Raw genomic sequence first — 16,607 nt, 5'->3', positions numbered from 1 at the left:
TCTCTATATATTTATCTTTCTGGCCCTCCCCAGCTCGTGCTCTGTCTCTCTCAAAATGAATACATAAACTTAAATTATTAAAAAAAATATGATGCAGATAAAATTATCTTCAAAAAAGTAGAAAAAACATAAAATAGCTAAGGAACAAACTTAAGAAATATACACAACTTCGGGCGTCTGGGTAGCTCAGTCAGTTGGGTTGCGGACTTAGGCTCAGGTCACGATCTCACGGTTTTAGAGTTTGAGCCCCGGGTCAGGCTCTGTGCTGAAAGCTCAGAGCTGGGAGCCTGCTTCGGATTCTGTGTCTCCCTCTCTCTCTGCTCCTCTCCTGCTTGTGCTCTCTCTCTCTCAGAAATGAATAAACATTAAAAAAGAGAAATATACACAGCTTAAATGAATAATAATGTAAAACTCTACTAAGGGACATAAAAATGATGCAAATAAAAGGAAAAAACACATCTTATTTCTAGATCAACATGTATTTTTTAAACTAAACATTTCTTCCTGTAGGTTATTCTGAAGATGTGCTAGGAATGTGAAAAATGACTTAGGTTTTAGAAATACAGAGTAATTGAGAGTCTTACACAAGTTGGTTAATTTACTGGTTATTCCCCAGAATTCCTCTGATATTTAAAACTGGCTGAACTGCTTATCCACACTGTTTGTTTGTTTATTATGTTTGTTTATTTTTCAGAGAGAGAAGGAGTGAGGGAGAGGCAGAGAGACAGAGAATCCCTAGCGGCTTTGTCCACACTGTCAGCATTGAGCCCAATGCAGGGGCCAGCGCACACAAACCATGAAATCATGACCTGAGCTGTGCTTACCTGACTGAGCCACTCTAGGTGCCCCTATCTCATAATATCTTAAAGGTTATGTTTGAACTAGTATTCATCAATTTGTTCTGAGCCTTTTTCAAGTCAAACCCAATTTTCAATCTAATTGGATCAAAGAGTAAAAATTATTTTAAAAAGAAATGAGAAAATATTTCAATGGAATCTTGATCTATAGTACTGTGGCCATAGTAATGTCTCTTGTTGTTACTTGCTAGAGTTATTGTTTTCTCTGTTTCTTGGGATTTTTTTTAACAGAAAAGATAGGGGGTTTCCTTCCACAGAAGAGGTGGGAAGATAATACCAGAGGCTGCAAAATGGCAATATGAGGGTCATATCCAGCCTAAGAAAAAAATAACATTTTTTGATCTATCCAGGCCTTTAAAAATCTTTTAGTTAGTTGCCAACATTTGAAAATCAGGAAATTTGCATAAAAATATGGATTTCTGGAATACTGGATATTTCCATAGCCAGTGTATGCCCATGTTCATTTTAACAATGAAGCAATAGTACTGCTGACAATAATAAAGAAAATCAGAAATTTTAGAAAGAAACTATTTTAAGTCCAGCACACATGTCAATTCTGTGTAATTTTGAAAAATAAGATTTTATTTCTGGTTTAGAAATCTATTTCTATTTCTATTTTGAATATTACTTGGGGAAGAGGTACCATCATCTGTTTAGGATTTGGGCCTCTGAAGGTCTTATTCTGAGCTTTATTTCCAGTTCTTTTCCAACAATCAGAAAATTTGGCCACACTGGGCAAAAATCCCCAGTTGTTAGCCCCCACCAGATGAGGCATCCACAGTTCCAACCACTTTTTGGTTTTCTTATACCCCTCTAGTCTACTTGCCCAGTCTACTCACTCAGGTTACTTGTCTGGTGTGTGTGTGACATTTCAGTTGGGGGTCCCTGGCACATACAAAGACCAAAAGAATTTTTACTTACTCTTTCGACCTTTTACGTAATCAGGATCAACCAGGACTACACCATCTGTGTAGAGAAGCAAAAACAGCACCCTGGTCAGGAAAAATCCTTAGACTATGAAACAGAATCAATCTCTGAAATACTTCCTCCCATTTTTCCCTTTAATTGGCCTCATCTTCTGCACGCCCCTCTTTTTGTCTTTCTTTTAGTCCCTGGCTCACATTCCCCTTCTTCCAAGGATCGTTCCCTTTTTGGACTCACTGACCAATGGGATCCACCATGTCCACATGGTCCACGAAGTCCCGTTTCCCCAGGTAGATGGCAAGCTGTTGTGGAACAACTTTGCATGTTATTCTCTTAGTCATCTTTTTTGTTTGTTTGTTTGTTTTATTTTATTTTTGAGAGACAGAATGCAAGTTGGGGAGGGGCAGAGAGAGAGGGGGACAGAGGATCTGAAGTGAGTGAGCTCTGTGAGCCCGATGCAGAGCCCAAACTCATGAGCTGTGAGATCATGACCTGAGCCAAAGTCAGATGCTCAACCAACTGAGCCACCCAGGCGCCCCCCATAATCATCTTTGAGTGGATTTCCCCCTGAGACCTTGAAGGATGTACCCAACTATCCCTTTTGTCCCCTCATTTCCCCAGCTAGGCCAGGTTCTCTCACCTTCCCATTGGAGCAGGTCTTCTTATACACCCTATAAAAAGAAAATCAGGAAGAAAATAGGGATGGTCATTGGGAGAGAAGGGAAGAGAAGAAGGGAGAGAAAAGAAAGGGAAGTGGGGGAGAAAAAGGGAAATATTCCTAGGATTAGAAGAGGCCCAAGGAACATGAAATGGTGCAAAGGTGGAGGTAATTGGAGTAGAATTCAAGCTATAAGTTGGGGAAAAGTTGGAGCCTCCACTACCCCAAAGGCAAATACTTGGATTTGGGTAGGGGACAAGTCACAGAATCAGAGAATTAGAAGGAGTTCTTACTTACCTTGACATGTTGGCCATGGAGTTGATGTTGAGCCTTTTCTGAGAAGAGGGAAAGAGGAGGAAGGCTCATTCATTTGGTCCCTATTCTTGCCCCACTCTGGGATACCATCCAGACACACCTAGTGTGGTGTAACCTTTCCTCCTTAAATACATGCCTCACCACCATCAAGTGCCCTATATTCTCCCTCCTGCCAAGGTTATTTATTCAGTCATACTCTCACCCATCCCAGACACTGGGGGAAAAAAACTATTTTTACAAATTGTTGACTAACCATATTGCCTATTCTCCAGAAGGAGCAAGGCTTCCTGGGATAGCTGGAGCACTCTTGAGCACCTTAATTGAGAAGAAACTTGTCTGGAAGGGGGCTCAAGAGAGGCCTCCATCCAGACAAGTATGAGGAAAACTGGACTGGATGAGGCTGGACATCACCTAACACACAGTAGGTGTCAAGATATGTTTGTTAGATACATGAATAAATGAATGAATGAATGAATGAATAAAAATGGATTCTGTCTGCTTTTGCTCCTGCAGTGGATTCTGAGCCTGAGTTCACCTCATGGTGGCCTTAACTCTCAGCTAAGAGAGGAGAAAGGTGTGGGAGAGAAGGGGTTGGTGTCCTCATGCTCTTGGCAGAAACTTCCATGGAGGTTGAAAGCCTTCCTTGAATCTGTTCATCACTCTCTTCACCTTTCCCTAATTTTCCCAGTCTTATCCCCATCCACGTCCCCAGGTGCTAGGCCTTGGAGTAGGGACCCTGAGAGAGAGGGAGATGTCTGTCTAGTGCTTCTCTTTGATGCATATTAGGTATGGCCTGAGGGGTGAGCTTAAGGGAGATTCCAGAGGTCTCTCACAGGGTTTTCAGCCCAAGGGCCTGCTAGCTGTGTCAAGAAAGGTGCTCCTCAAGTGCTCCTTGATATATTAATGGGGATGCTAAAGGCAAGGGATATGGGACCTAGTACAGGCTAGAAATAGAGGACTTTGGACTGTTACCTTGGGAGAGAGATGAAGCTCACATCCGTCTCCAGGTCTGGTTGCTATGCTCGCCTCCTCAGCCTCTTATACTTAAGGTCCTTTGAGTTTAGATTGGTGGGGGTCAGCGAAGAAGAATAGAGTTATGGGAGGGGGGCATAAAATACTTCTTTATAAATAGCTCAGGTGCCAAGAATTTGGAAAGCAGATTAAAGACTAAAAGATTAGTGGCTAAAGATTAGCAAGTTCTTGCTGCTGGGACAAGGTGGGGGTAGGTGTTGAATCTGATGGTGTTAAAGTCAGGGGAACTTGCGAAGAAGAACTACAGAGTTTTGGCTTTATGAGGCATTGAACCTGAGGACTGGGATCAAAGGGGAGTCAGAGACATTAAAGGAAAATCATGGTGAGGGATAGAAATAGGAGGACTCAAAGTATAGGCCTTTGTGATTCTGAAAGGAGAGTGTTGTGTCACACACTAGTGTTTCTGTATCTCTTGATCAGTTATTATAGGCCACACAAAAGCCAAAAGTTTGGGAAAGAGTGCTCCTTTCCCAGCCCCACACCACATGGGACTTAGGACTCTTGAAGCATACTGTTCAGAAGCCTTGATTATCCCAGCTTATGTGCACAGCAGGAGTCAATCTCCTGTAAGTGGGGGTGGTGATTGGGGAGGGGAGGTTGAGTGTATTGAGCTGTGTGTGCACATGTTTGTGAACCTTGAACTTTTCTTGTTGGAGAGGAAGGTATCAAAAGATTCTTGGCCCAGGAGCAGGTTCTCCGGAAAGGATGTTGCATGTGGAGGGAATAGGCAATTGACATTTGTATCACCCCCACCTAACATAAACCTTCCCCCTCAGTTTTTGAGTCTCCCCAATCCAACTAAGTCCATGTTATACGCTCTAAGCAGCTTCACTTGCCTCGTATGACCACTCGTGGAATTAGAGATATTTCTGTCCTACAGCTGCCAGGACCCCCATAGTGGCAGCAGCAATAGTAATCTTCCTTTCTTGGCTGTCCTTCTCATAGGGGCCAGGTCCAGGCTTTGTGGACATAGAGAATGTAGAGACAGAACCTCCAAACTCTGGGGATACAGGACCCTACCCTGCCTCCACCTCCCCATAGAGTTGGCTGGTCTTCAGTATCTATCCATAGATGCCAGCCCTCAACCCTCATTCCTCAAGGGATGGCTATGGCTGTGGCTCAGAGGGCTGGGCCTTCCCTACCTCCTTCTCCTTACTGTGCTGCTGACAGCTGACAGCTGTCCCATATTCCTTTTGTACAGCTAACTATGTTAGCCTTTGCCATTTCTTGCCAGTATATGACCCAGGGGCTTGTATTTTAGTTGCTGTTACTCTGCCCTTCTCAGGGATTTTCAGTTAGAGGCAGAAGCCCAGACTCTGCAGGGACCATAGTGGGACTGAAACTAATGCTGGACATACAGGAGAGTTATGTACTTGCCAAAGTTGGTGTCTGTGGGGAAGGCAAAACTTCAGAATGAATGTACTTTTGGACTAGCCTTCAGCTTATTTTTGTCTCCAGACCCACACTTGAAGCTTTTCCCCTCTTTCAGCTCAGATCCATGGTCCTCTCAGCAGGAAGAGAATAGATCTGGTAGGTCTTTAATTCATTACTATGATTGAACTTAAATCATTATCTCTTTTCTAGGAGTATGTGCATTGCTTGACTGAGGTATAATTTACAAACAGAAAATTACACAAATCTTAATGGCACAGCTTGATATATTTGTATTTACTGTGGTAGGCTAAATTATGGACCCCAAAGGTATACAGTCCTAATCCCTGGAACCTATGAATGTTACCTTATGTGGCAAAAGGGACTTTGCAGGCATGATTAAATTAAGGGTCTTGAGATGATTATTCTGCATCATCTAGGTGGGCCCTAAATTTAACCACTAGTATTTTTAAAGAGGGAAAACTCTGTTTCCGTCTATAGCTTCTCTGTAGCTAGAAGGAGATTGGGCTACCTAAACAAGGCAATATGAGAACTGAAGCAAGATGCTATGTTATTGGCTTTGAAAATGGAGGAAGGGGCCACAGTCAAGGAATGCAGCTCTCGAGGGACAAGGGCATGGATTCAAACCCATAATCTCTTATGGTCACAAGGTGGCTGTTGCTGTTCAGGTGTAGCCTGGCTGACAACTTGATTTTGGCCCAATGAAACTGATTTTGGATTTCTTACCTCCAGAACTGTAAGAGAGTAAGTACTTTTTTAAGCCACCAAGTCTATGGTAAATTGTTCTACAGCATCAATAGGAAACTAATATACCTGTGTGTACATGCATGTAACCATTACCTGGATCAAGATACATAAAACATTTCCATCTCCCCCCAAAATTCCCTTGTGTCTCTTTACAGTTTGTAGTCTCCAAAAGAATTATCACCAGCTTCATTTTGATCAAGACTATTTGCATTTTCTAGTAGGATTTATTCCTGGGCTTCCAAGGTGGTTCAATATTTGCAAATCAACCAACATGATCCACCACATTAAGAAAAGAAAGGATAAGAACCATATGATCCTTTCAATAGATTCAGAAAAAGCATTTGACAAAGTACAACATCCATTCATGTTAAAAAAAAAACCCTCAACAAACTAGGGTTAAAGGAAACATATCTCAATATAATAAAGGCTATATATGAAAAACCCACAGCTAATATCATCCTCAAAGGGGAAAAACTGAGAGCTTGTCCTCTATGGTTAGGAACAAGACAGGAATGTTCACTCTCACCACTGTTATTTAACATAGTACTGGAATTTCTAGCCACAATCGAAAACACAAAGAAATAAAAAGTATCCAAATTGGCAAGGAAGAAGTCAAACTTTCACTATTTGCAGATGACATGATACTCTATATAGAAAATCCAAAAATTCCACCAAAAAATTGCTAGAACTGATACACAAATTCAGTAAAGTTGCAGAATACACAATCAATGTACAGAAATCTCTTGCATTTCTTTACACCAATAATGAAGCAGCAGAAAGATAAATCAAGAAATCAATCCCATTTACAATTGCACCAAAAACCATGAGATGCCTAGGAATAAATCTAACCAAAGAGATAGAAGATCTGTCCTCTGAAAACTATAAAACACTGATGAAAGAAATTGATGACACAAAGAAATAGAAAAACATCTCATGCTCATGGATTGGAAGAACAAATGTTGCTAAACTGTCTATACTACCCAAAGCAATTTACACATTTAATGCAATCCCTATCAAAATACCACCAGCATATTTCACGGAGCTAGAACAAACAATCCTAAAATTTGTATGGAATCACAGAAGACCCCAAGTAGCCAAAGCAGTCTTGGAAAAGAAAAGCAAAGGTGGAGGCATCATAATTTCAGACTTCAAGTTATATTTCAGAGCTGTAGTAATCAAAACACCATGGTACTGGCATAAAAATAGACACATAGATCAATGGAACAGAATAGAAAACACAGAAATGAACCCACAACTATATGGTCAATTAATCTTCGACAAAGCAGGAATGAATATCCAAAGGGAAAAAGATAGTCTCTTCAACAAATGGTGTTGGGAAAACTGGACAGCAACGTGCAAAAGAATGAAACTGGACCACTTCTTACACCATACACAAAAATAAATTCAAAATGGATGAAAGATTTAAATATGAGGCAGGAAACCATTAAAATCCTAGATGAGAACACAGGCAGTAACCTGTTTGACATTGGCGATAGCAGCTTCTTACTAGATACATCTCCTGAGGCAAGAGAAACAAAAGCAAACATGAACTATTGTGACTTAAGATAAAAGCTTCCACACAATGAAGGAAACAATCAACAAAACTAAAAGGCAACCTGCTAAATGGGAGAAGATGTTTGCAAGTGACATATCTGTTAAGAGCTAGTATCCAAAATCTATAAAGAACTTCTAAAACTCAACACCCGAAAACCAAACAATCCAGTTAAAAAATGGCCAGAAGACATGAATAGACATTTTTCCAAAGAAGACATTTAGATGGCCAACAAACACATAAAAGATCCTCAACATTACTCACCATCAGGGGAATACAAATCAAAATTACAATGATACCTCACACCTGTCAGAATGGCTAAAATTAACACAGGAAACAACAGGTGTTGGCGAGGATGCAGAGAAAGAGGAACCCTCTTAGACTGTTGGTGGGAATGCAAACTGGTGCAGCCACTCTGGAAGACAGTATGGAGATTTCTTAAAAAGTTACAGATAGAACTACTCTAAGATCCAGCAATTGCACAACTTGGCATTTACCCAAAGGATACAAAAACACTAATTTGAAGGGATGTGTGCATACTGATGTTTATAGCAGTATTATCTATAATAGCCAAATTATGGAAAGAGCTGAAATGTCCATCGATTGATAAATGGATAAAGAAATGATGGTATGTATATATGTGTGTATATGTGTGTGTATGAATATTACTCAGCCATATAAAAGAATGAAATCTTGCCATTTGCAAAGATATGGATGGAGCTAGAGAGTATAATACTAAGCAAAATAAGTCAGAGAAAGACAAATACCATATGATTTCACTCATATGTGGAATTTAAGAATCAAAACAAATGAACATGGGAGAAAAAAAAGAAAACCAAGAAACTGACTCTTAACTATAGAGAAAAACTTATGGTTACCATAGGGGAGGTGAGTGGGAGGATGGCTGAAATAAGTGATGGGGATTAAGGAAGGGGTGCACTTGTGATGAGCACTGGGTGTTGTATGTAAGTCTTGAGTCATCATATTGTACACCTGAAACTAATATTACACTGTATGATAACTAACTGGAATTTAAATAAAAATTTGGAAAAAAAGAGTATTTACATTTTCTGAGAAGGCCAGAGTAAGAAGGCAAAGGAATGCATCTTTGATTATAGAATTTCTGGCCCCTATGATAGATTGAGAGGAGAGTTTTTTCAGGTCCTAACCCACCTCACTTGCACACCCCAATGATTTTCCCAACCAGGCCTTCCAATTAGGAAGTGATGATAAGATCTCTGAATGAGAAAGGGATGGTTATTCAGTAAGGGGTTGTAGCAGACAGAATTGTTTGTTGACTCAATAGCCACCTCCCCCTTCTTTCTTGTGGCCAGAATCTCCATTTTCTATGCCAATCATGGTCATTTCATCCCCCCTGCTAGTGACTGGTTTAGTTATAGGCATGATGTAATTCAGGCCAAGGAGATGTGAAAGGAAGTGTGCTAGGGAAGTTCTGAGAAAGGTTTCCTGAGTAATAGCAGTAAACACACAGGAAGAGAGGCCTTCCTCTCCTACCATTGAACATTGCCATGTTTGGATACAATGCCTGAAGTGTAACAGCCATCTGGTGACCATGAGGGTTGCTAAACAAACATGCTGAGGGGTTGTAGATCAGAAAGATGGAAAGAATCAGTATTTTTTTTAATGCTTATTTAGTTTTTGAGAGAGAGAGAGAGAGAGAGAGAGAGAGACAACATGAGGGGGGAGGGGCAGAGAGAGAGGCACACACAGAATCCGAAACAGGCTCCAGGTTCTGAGCTGTCAACACAGAGCCCAATGCGGGGCTTGAACTCACAAACTGTGAGATCATGACCTGAGCTGAAGTCAGATGCTTAATCCACTGAGCCACCTAGTCGCCCCTAGAGTCAGGATTTTTTTAATGACATTGTTGAGCTGTTGAATTAGGCAACTCCAAAGCTGCCCACTCCTGGATTTAGATGCAAGATAATAAATTTCCTCCTTTTAAAATCAGCTGAGTTGGAATTTTCTGTTCTTTCAATTGAAAGTATATACCAGCAGACTTAAATGGGATCTGCACAATGGCAGTGACATTGGGAGAGGATAGAAAGGAAACAGATGAATCAAATGGTAGGAACAGAGACTTCCTGTGCTGTCTTAGTTGCTGGACACAGCGGTACTAGCCTCTACTCTAAAGATTTGTTTAAAAAATGTTTATTCGGGGTGCCTGGGTGGCTTAGTCGGTTAAGCATCTGACTTCGGCTCAGGTCATAATCTCACGGCTCATGAGTTCAAGCCCTGCATTGGGCTCTGTGCCAACAGCTTAGAGCCTGGAGCCTGCTTTGGATTCTGTGTCCCTCTCTCGCTCTGCCCCTCCCCTGCTCATGCTCTGTCTGTCTCTCCCTTTCTCTCAAGAATAGATAAACATTAAAAAATTTTAAAAAAAGTTTATTCATTTATTTTGGGGGAGAGAGCATGCAAGCAGGAGAGAGGCAGAGAGAAAGGGAGAAAGAGAATCCCAAGCAAGCTCTGTGCTGTCAGCACAGAGTCTGATGTGGGGCTCAATCTCACAAACCTGTGAGACCATGACCTGAGCTAAAACCAAGAGTCTGACACTTAACCAACTGAACCACCCAGGCACCCCTCTTCTCTAAAGCTTTTAATAGCCTTGCTGGAGGTAAAGAACAGACATTTAGAAAGACTAAAAGTGCATACTACAGAAAAGACACCTGGGCAAGGCTAACTTGGGCACAATTATATGGAGCCAGTCATTTTCCCATGATTTTATTAATAACTTTGGATTATTCAGGGTTTCAGATTACAGTTCCTTTCCATCAAGGTTGAATGACTGTCTTGTCCCACTCCACACTGCACCTTATTATCATTAGGTGACCTCATTATTTCACTTCATAAAGAAAACCCAGGCAACTGGGGTGAACTTTCCAATCTCCCACACCCTCCAAATTCAGCTATGTTTTAATTCCTAATGATAAAGAGGATGATAATTGCCAGACGCTGTCTCATTTTCTTCACACAACCAGATAGGTGCTCATAACTTCATTCTACATATGAGGAAATGGAGGTTCAGGAAAACTTACCTACAGTCATATAGCTAGTGGGTGATGGAGCCAGAGTTAAACTCTAGGTCTGACTCCAAAACCTGCATTTTCTCCTGTATTTCACTTACTTTTTCTCCTTCATTTCTTTCCTTCTGTCCTTATTTCCTTCCTCTGTTCCTTCTCCCTCCATCTCCTTCCTTCTTCCTCCCCCACCCTACCCCTACTCAGATGAAAAGATTAGAAACCGTACTTTTCCCTCTTTAGGCCCTAAGGCAACAGGAAGCATTGCAGAGAAACTGTCATCAAGGCATGAATATTAGATGTGAGGGGCCAAGAGGAGGAGGACTGGAAAAGACTGGAGGAATAGGGGAACAGAAGGATATCAGTAGGAAAGAAAAAACTTTGCCTGACATACTAAATTCTAGATTATCAATTAGGTACCCAAGTGGGTATGTCCTAGAGCAAACAATATATACAGGGCTTAGATTATAGCTGTGGGAACCATTCAGTTCAACAAAGTATAACTGAATCATTCATTCAATAAACATTTATTACACACCTACTGTGTGGAAGGTATCTGTTTCCTTAACTCTGAATTGGAAGGCAGTTTTATAGACAAGATGTGTAATTTGGAAAAAAAATGCCTGGAACATATGGGTTTTTTTTAAAGTTTATTTATTTATTTTGAGATTTTGAGAAGTCGGGGGAGGCAGAGAGAGAATCCCAAGCAGGCTCTGCGCTGTCAGCGTGGAGTACAACTTGGGGTTCAAGCCCATGAACCGTGAGATCAAGAGTTGGATGCTTAACCGACTGAGCCACCCAGGCACCCCTGGAACATACGTTATTATAACTTTACTGGGAAGGCTGTGGGAAAGACAGAGGTAAAACCAGGAGCTTTTCCTCAAGGAGCTCTGGGTCTGATGTGAGGGTGGGAGAATGAGGAGATGGACAAAAATACAAATGAGTATAATTCTATGCAGTTTGTGGTATGTGCCATAATCTCGGTAGAAATCAAATGTGGTATGAGTGTGAGAGAGACATAAATTTTGATTAGAGATCTGCATGCTGTAGTCTTATTGGTCATTATTAATTATTATGCTTTTTTTGAGAGAGGGAGGGCACAAGTGAGTGAAGGGCAGAGAGAGTGAGAGAGAGAGAGAGAGAAAGGGGGCTCATCTAAAACGGGGCTTCAGCTCACCCGATATGGGACTCGAGCTCACGAACTGTGAGATCATGACCTGAACGGAAGTCATATGCTTAACCGACTGAGCCACCCAGGTGCCCCAATTATTCATAAGTTCTAAGTGAAATCATGAGAGTGGATGTTGAGAGAAAGAGGGAGAGAGGGAGAGAGAAATGGTAGAGGAGAGAAAGGAGAAGAGAAAGAGGGAGAGGAGAAGAGAGAAAAAGCTGTAGGGGAAGGGTCACATATGGAGGAAGGAGGAAAAAAAAGAGCCAGGGAAGAAGTCAGAAGGGACATCCAGAGGACTTAGGAGAATCAGAGTAATGCAAAGTCACAGAAACAAAAGTGAGAGGGAGTGTCAGAAGACTGCAGGTGTAGCCTGCAGCATTTCATAAGGCACAAATCATTCCTTTTGGCCCAGGTGATGTTGGGGGAGGTCTTTTCCTGAAGTAGCCACTGGGCGGCAGCTGTGTCTAGGGACTAGCAGAAACCTAGCTGAGCTAAACCAGCTTGAAGCAGGAAAAGCAGCAAGCTGGCTCAGGTTGGGGCTTCTCTAGTGTAGAGGACGCTGGAGTGACCCCCTGGGTGTATGCCAAGCCTCAAATCACACTTATTCTCCTCTGAAGAGATCAGCTTCATTCCTGGGAGCAAAGTAATAATACAAAATACTGTATGATGAGAAACATTTCATGCTTTATGAAGTGTTTTCACACCTATTGACCCATTCGATATTCAGGAAACCGTAATAAGTTGGTGGCATTATCCCCATTTCACTGGTGAGAAAACTAAGTTACAAAGAGGTGTCCAGCATCACACAACTACTACGTGGAGAAACAAGGATTTGAATTCATGTCAGTCTGGCTCCAAACACCTGGGCCTTTTCCACAATATCACAGCAGTCAGCTGTCCAGGACTCAAGCTATGACTGCTTGTTCCTCCATGCCTCCCTTTTATCTACCCCCACCCTGCCACAGGGCAAAGATCTCCAAGTTTCCCCTATCCAGATTTCTGGGCCTCCAGGAGATCTAGATCCTAGATTCTAGAGCCTCCCTTGCAGGCCTGCCTCCTCCTCTCACTCCCAGAATCCATCTCGGCAACATTCTCAGGACCTGAAGATCAGGTTCAAAGTCCACATTGCTTCCAGTTCCCTTCAGAGTGGATTCTGCTCCAGACTGCACCCCCTCCCCAAGAGCACTCACTACTCACCTCATCTTCTGAGTCCACCAGCCCCGAAGCTTGCCCCTGTGCCTAAGAACCCCATAATCCTGGAACCTTAGTTAGCCCCAGGGGTCCCAGATCCAGAGCTCCTGACAAGTTGGCATTCTCAGGCACTTAACCTTCAGACAACTAGGCTTGGTTTCTATACTTTCTCTGTTGTATTCAGACCAGGGTCTCCTGGAGTGATAGAGATGAGAGAGGTGATGTGTAGGAAGGGGTAGAGCCTGTGAGGGAGGCCTGTCGGCTAGCATCCTTGGAGAGAAGTGAACTGCCTCCTCTCCACCTCCTCTTATGTGTGCAATAGGTGTCTTGAAATTGACAGGCTGAAAAATGAACCCCCAGTCTTTCCCCAAACCTGCTTCTCTCATAGCTTTTCCCATCTCTGTCTACAGTAACTCCATTCCTCCAGTTGCTCAGGTCAGAAATCTTGGAGTCATTCTTGACTCCTCTCTTTCTCTCACACCCCACATCAGTAAATCTTGTCTCTACTTTCAAAATCTAGTCAGAGGGTGCCTGGGTGGCTCAGTCGGTTCACCTGATTTTGGCTCAAGTCATGGTCTCACGGTTTGTGAGTTTGAGCCCCGCATAGGGCTCTGTGCTTACAGAGGAGCCTGTTTGGGATTCTTTCTCTCCTTCTCTCTCTGCCCCTCTCCTGCTTGCATGTGCACACATGCTCTCTGTCTCTCAAAATAAATAAATAAACTTAAAAAAATTCTATATAACTCAGACCCCAACACTTATCTCTTCTAAACCTTCAAATGGCTTCCCATTCACTGAAAGTAAAAGCCCAGTAGCCTTCACAATGGTTTGCAAGAACCTTCATGATCTGGTCCCTGCCACACTCTCCGACCTCATCTCTACATGTCCCCTTCCTCACAACCACCTGGTCTTTATCCAAAGTAGCCCTAATATTTAAAGCAGCAACCTTTTCTATTCCCCATGTCTTTTCTTCTCTATTCCCCTTCCTGCCTTTATTTTTCTCTATAGCAATGATTACAATCTATATATTTTACTTGTTAATTTTATTTTCTTTTCCCTCCCACTAGTATGGGAGTTCCATTACAGTCAGAGTCTTTCTCTGTTTTATTCACTACTAGTGAACTGCCAGTACCTAGATCTGGACCAAGCACACAGTAGGGTCTCGGTAAACATTTGTTTATCGCTTTGCTGGATTATGGGCACTGGCTTTAGAGAGGCAACTAAGCATAGCAATTAAGTACCAGGATGCTAGAGCCTGGTTCAAATCATGACTCTCCCCCTAAGTAGCAGAATACATTCTCCTTGCCTTAGTCTCCTCATCAGCACAATAATAGTACCTCTTTTATAGAGAAGTTGTTGGGCCATCAATAAGTGTAAAGCACTTAGAATAGTGTCTTGCACATGGTAAGTGCTATAGAAGCAGTGTTTATAATTGTATGCACCTGGAGTTAAGATTTATATCAGTAGTATAGATTTTCCCAAATCTTTTCGTGTGTTATCTTGCATTTGCCCACGTTAACATTCATTCATTTCTCATGTTTCTCCTCACTTACACAGATTGATATGATTTCCCTGTAGTTGTAGTCATCTACTGTGGCCTGGCTCTTCATCTATAAACTTGGATGTTTCCTTGTGTACTCCCTCTTATAGTCATTTAGAACCTGTTAAATAGTAATCTTGCTGGGCCCCAGTTTCCCAATCTGTACAGTGAGTGGGTTGGACTAGATAATCTCGATGGGCCTTTCTAGCTCTGACAATCTCCCCGGACAGGATGAAGGACAGGCTCCACCCCCAAACCCGCCCTCTTGGATATGCCCTCTGGCTGCCAAGGGGAAAGGTGACAGAATCAGCTGGGCTCAGCTTCAAGGGGACCAGGTAGGAGACATGCCAAGTTTCTTGGGTGAGGGTGGCGATGGGGTACCTGGGCTGGACAAGGCTGGGGGAAGGTGTCAGAAGTAACTGTTGTGTGGAGACACTGGGAGCAGGGTGAGGGGAAAGGTCATGGCACCATGGGGAGAAATGTTGTAATGGGCTAGGACACAACTTGGGTCTGGGCATCTTCCCACATTGGATCCTGCTAGCCCTCCACCCCTTCAGCTAGCCAAGATCTGGAGGACAGAGTCAGCTGCAGAATGAGAACAACCCAAGCTCACTGCCTGCCCTACGAGGCCCAGCACTGCCTGCTGCCCACCACTCCAGGCTGGACCAAGGGGGCTTGGGCAGAGGCCAGGCTAGCCTGGGTGCACCCAGATGTACTCCTCTTGCTACCCCTAATGCTTCAATCATGGCCCGTCTCGTTCTCTGCTTTCCGGCCTCAGGGCAGAGCTGGGAGGCCAGGAAATCCAGCCACCCTCACTTCTTCCCTTTCTACCTCTAGGGGGACCATGGCCAGTGCAGAGTCCCCTCTGCTCACAACCCTAGTCCCCAGCCCGGATCCTGGTGACAGTGAGGTAGAGCTGAACTGCTGGTTTGATGAGGAGTTCAAGTTCGTCCTGCTGCCTGTGAGCTACACAGTTGTCTTTGTGTTGGGCCTAGGTCTCAATGCCCCGGCCCTCTGGCTCTTCCTCTTTCACCTTCAACCATGGGATGCAACGGTCACCTACATGTTCCACTTGGCCTTATCAGACACTTTGTATGTGCTGTCACTACCCACCCTCGTCTACTATTATGCAGCCCACAACCACTGGCCCTTTGGTACTGGGCTCTGCAAGTTCATCCGCTTTCTCTTCTATTGGAATCTCTACTGCAGTGTCCTTTTCCTCACCTGCATCAGTGTGCACCACTACCTGAGCATCTGCCACGCACTGCGGGCACTCTGCTGGGGCCAGCCTCACTTCGCAGGCCTTCTCTGCCTGGCAGTTTGGTTGGTTGTAGCCGGCTGCCTTGTGCCCAACCTGTTGTTTGTCACAACCAGCCCCAAGGGGGACACCATCCTGTGTCATGACACCACTTGGCCTGAGGAGTTTGACCACTATGTGCACTTCAGTTCAGCAATCATGGGGCTTCTCTTTGGTGTGCCCTGCCTGGTCACTCTTGTCTGCTATGGGCTCATGGCCAGGCGCCTGTATCGGCCCTTGCCAGGGACTGCCCAGTCATCTTCTCATCTGTGCTCTCTCCGCACCATCACTGTGGTGCTGACCGTCTTTGCTGTCTGCTTTGTACCTTTCCACATCACCCGCACTATTTATTACATGTCAAGGCTGCTGGAAGCTGACTGCCGCGTGCTGAACATTGTCAATGTGGTCTACAAAGTGACTCGGCCTCTGGCCAGTGCCAACAGCTGCCTGGATCCTGTGCTCTACCTGCTCACTGGGGACAAGTATCACCGTCAACTCCAGCACCTCTGCAGTAGTGGTGGGCCCCAGCCCCGCATGCCTGCCTCCTCCCTGGCGCTGGTGTCCCTGCCTGAGGATAACAGCTGCAGGTGGACATCCACCCACTGGGACAGTGGCTTCCCTACCTCTGGGGCAAATAGACTGTAACACTGGGAGCCAGAAAGTAAGAGGAAAAAGGATGAGTGCAGGGCAGAGGTGAGGGAACTCAATAGTTACACCCAATATGGCTGCTTCTTCCTCTTTTCCAGGTTCTGGAGAGGCCAACACCCTGAGGATTGAGAGGAACTGGGGAAATCATGTGTGACTCTATCTCTCATAAACCCTTTAGCCGCCCTCTCCTTTTTAGCCAAAGACAATAACAGCCACTCTTCTTTCTCTTTGTTTCTGTCTCCTTCCTG

At 43.7% G+C, this 16,607-nt stretch overlaps 1 protein-coding gene and 1 long non-coding RNA gene across 2 annotated transcripts; both read left to right on the top strand.

Annotated features, from left to right (window-relative positions):
• The first annotated feature begins 289 nt into the window (after positions 1-289).
• Positions 290-6,264, top strand: LOC125157176 (uncharacterized). The gene is made up of 4 exons (XR_007148885.1): positions 290-2,071; positions 3,027-3,175; positions 5,276-5,316; positions 6,081-6,264. It is a non-coding gene; the product is annotated as an uncharacterized LOC125157176 (long non-coding RNA).
• An 8,883-nt stretch (positions 6,265-15,147) lies between these two features.
• Positions 15,148-16,356, top strand: P2RY4 (pyrimidinergic receptor P2Y4). Its single transcript, XM_047844768.1, has one exon. The coding sequence runs from the start codon at positions 15,148-15,150 to the stop codon at positions 16,354-16,356; it is 1,209 nt and encodes a 402-aa protein (XP_047700724.1).
• Positions 16,357-16,607: the final 251 nt, after the last annotated feature.

Source organism: Prionailurus viverrinus, chromosome X (assembly GCF_022837055.1).
Source record: "Prionailurus viverrinus isolate Anna chromosome X, UM_Priviv_1.0, whole genome shotgun sequence".
NCBI lineage: Eukaryota > Metazoa > Chordata > Mammalia > Carnivora > Felidae > Prionailurus > Prionailurus viverrinus.
Note: the sequence above shows the minus strand (reverse complement) of the source record. Positions and strands in the feature narration are given on the sequence as shown.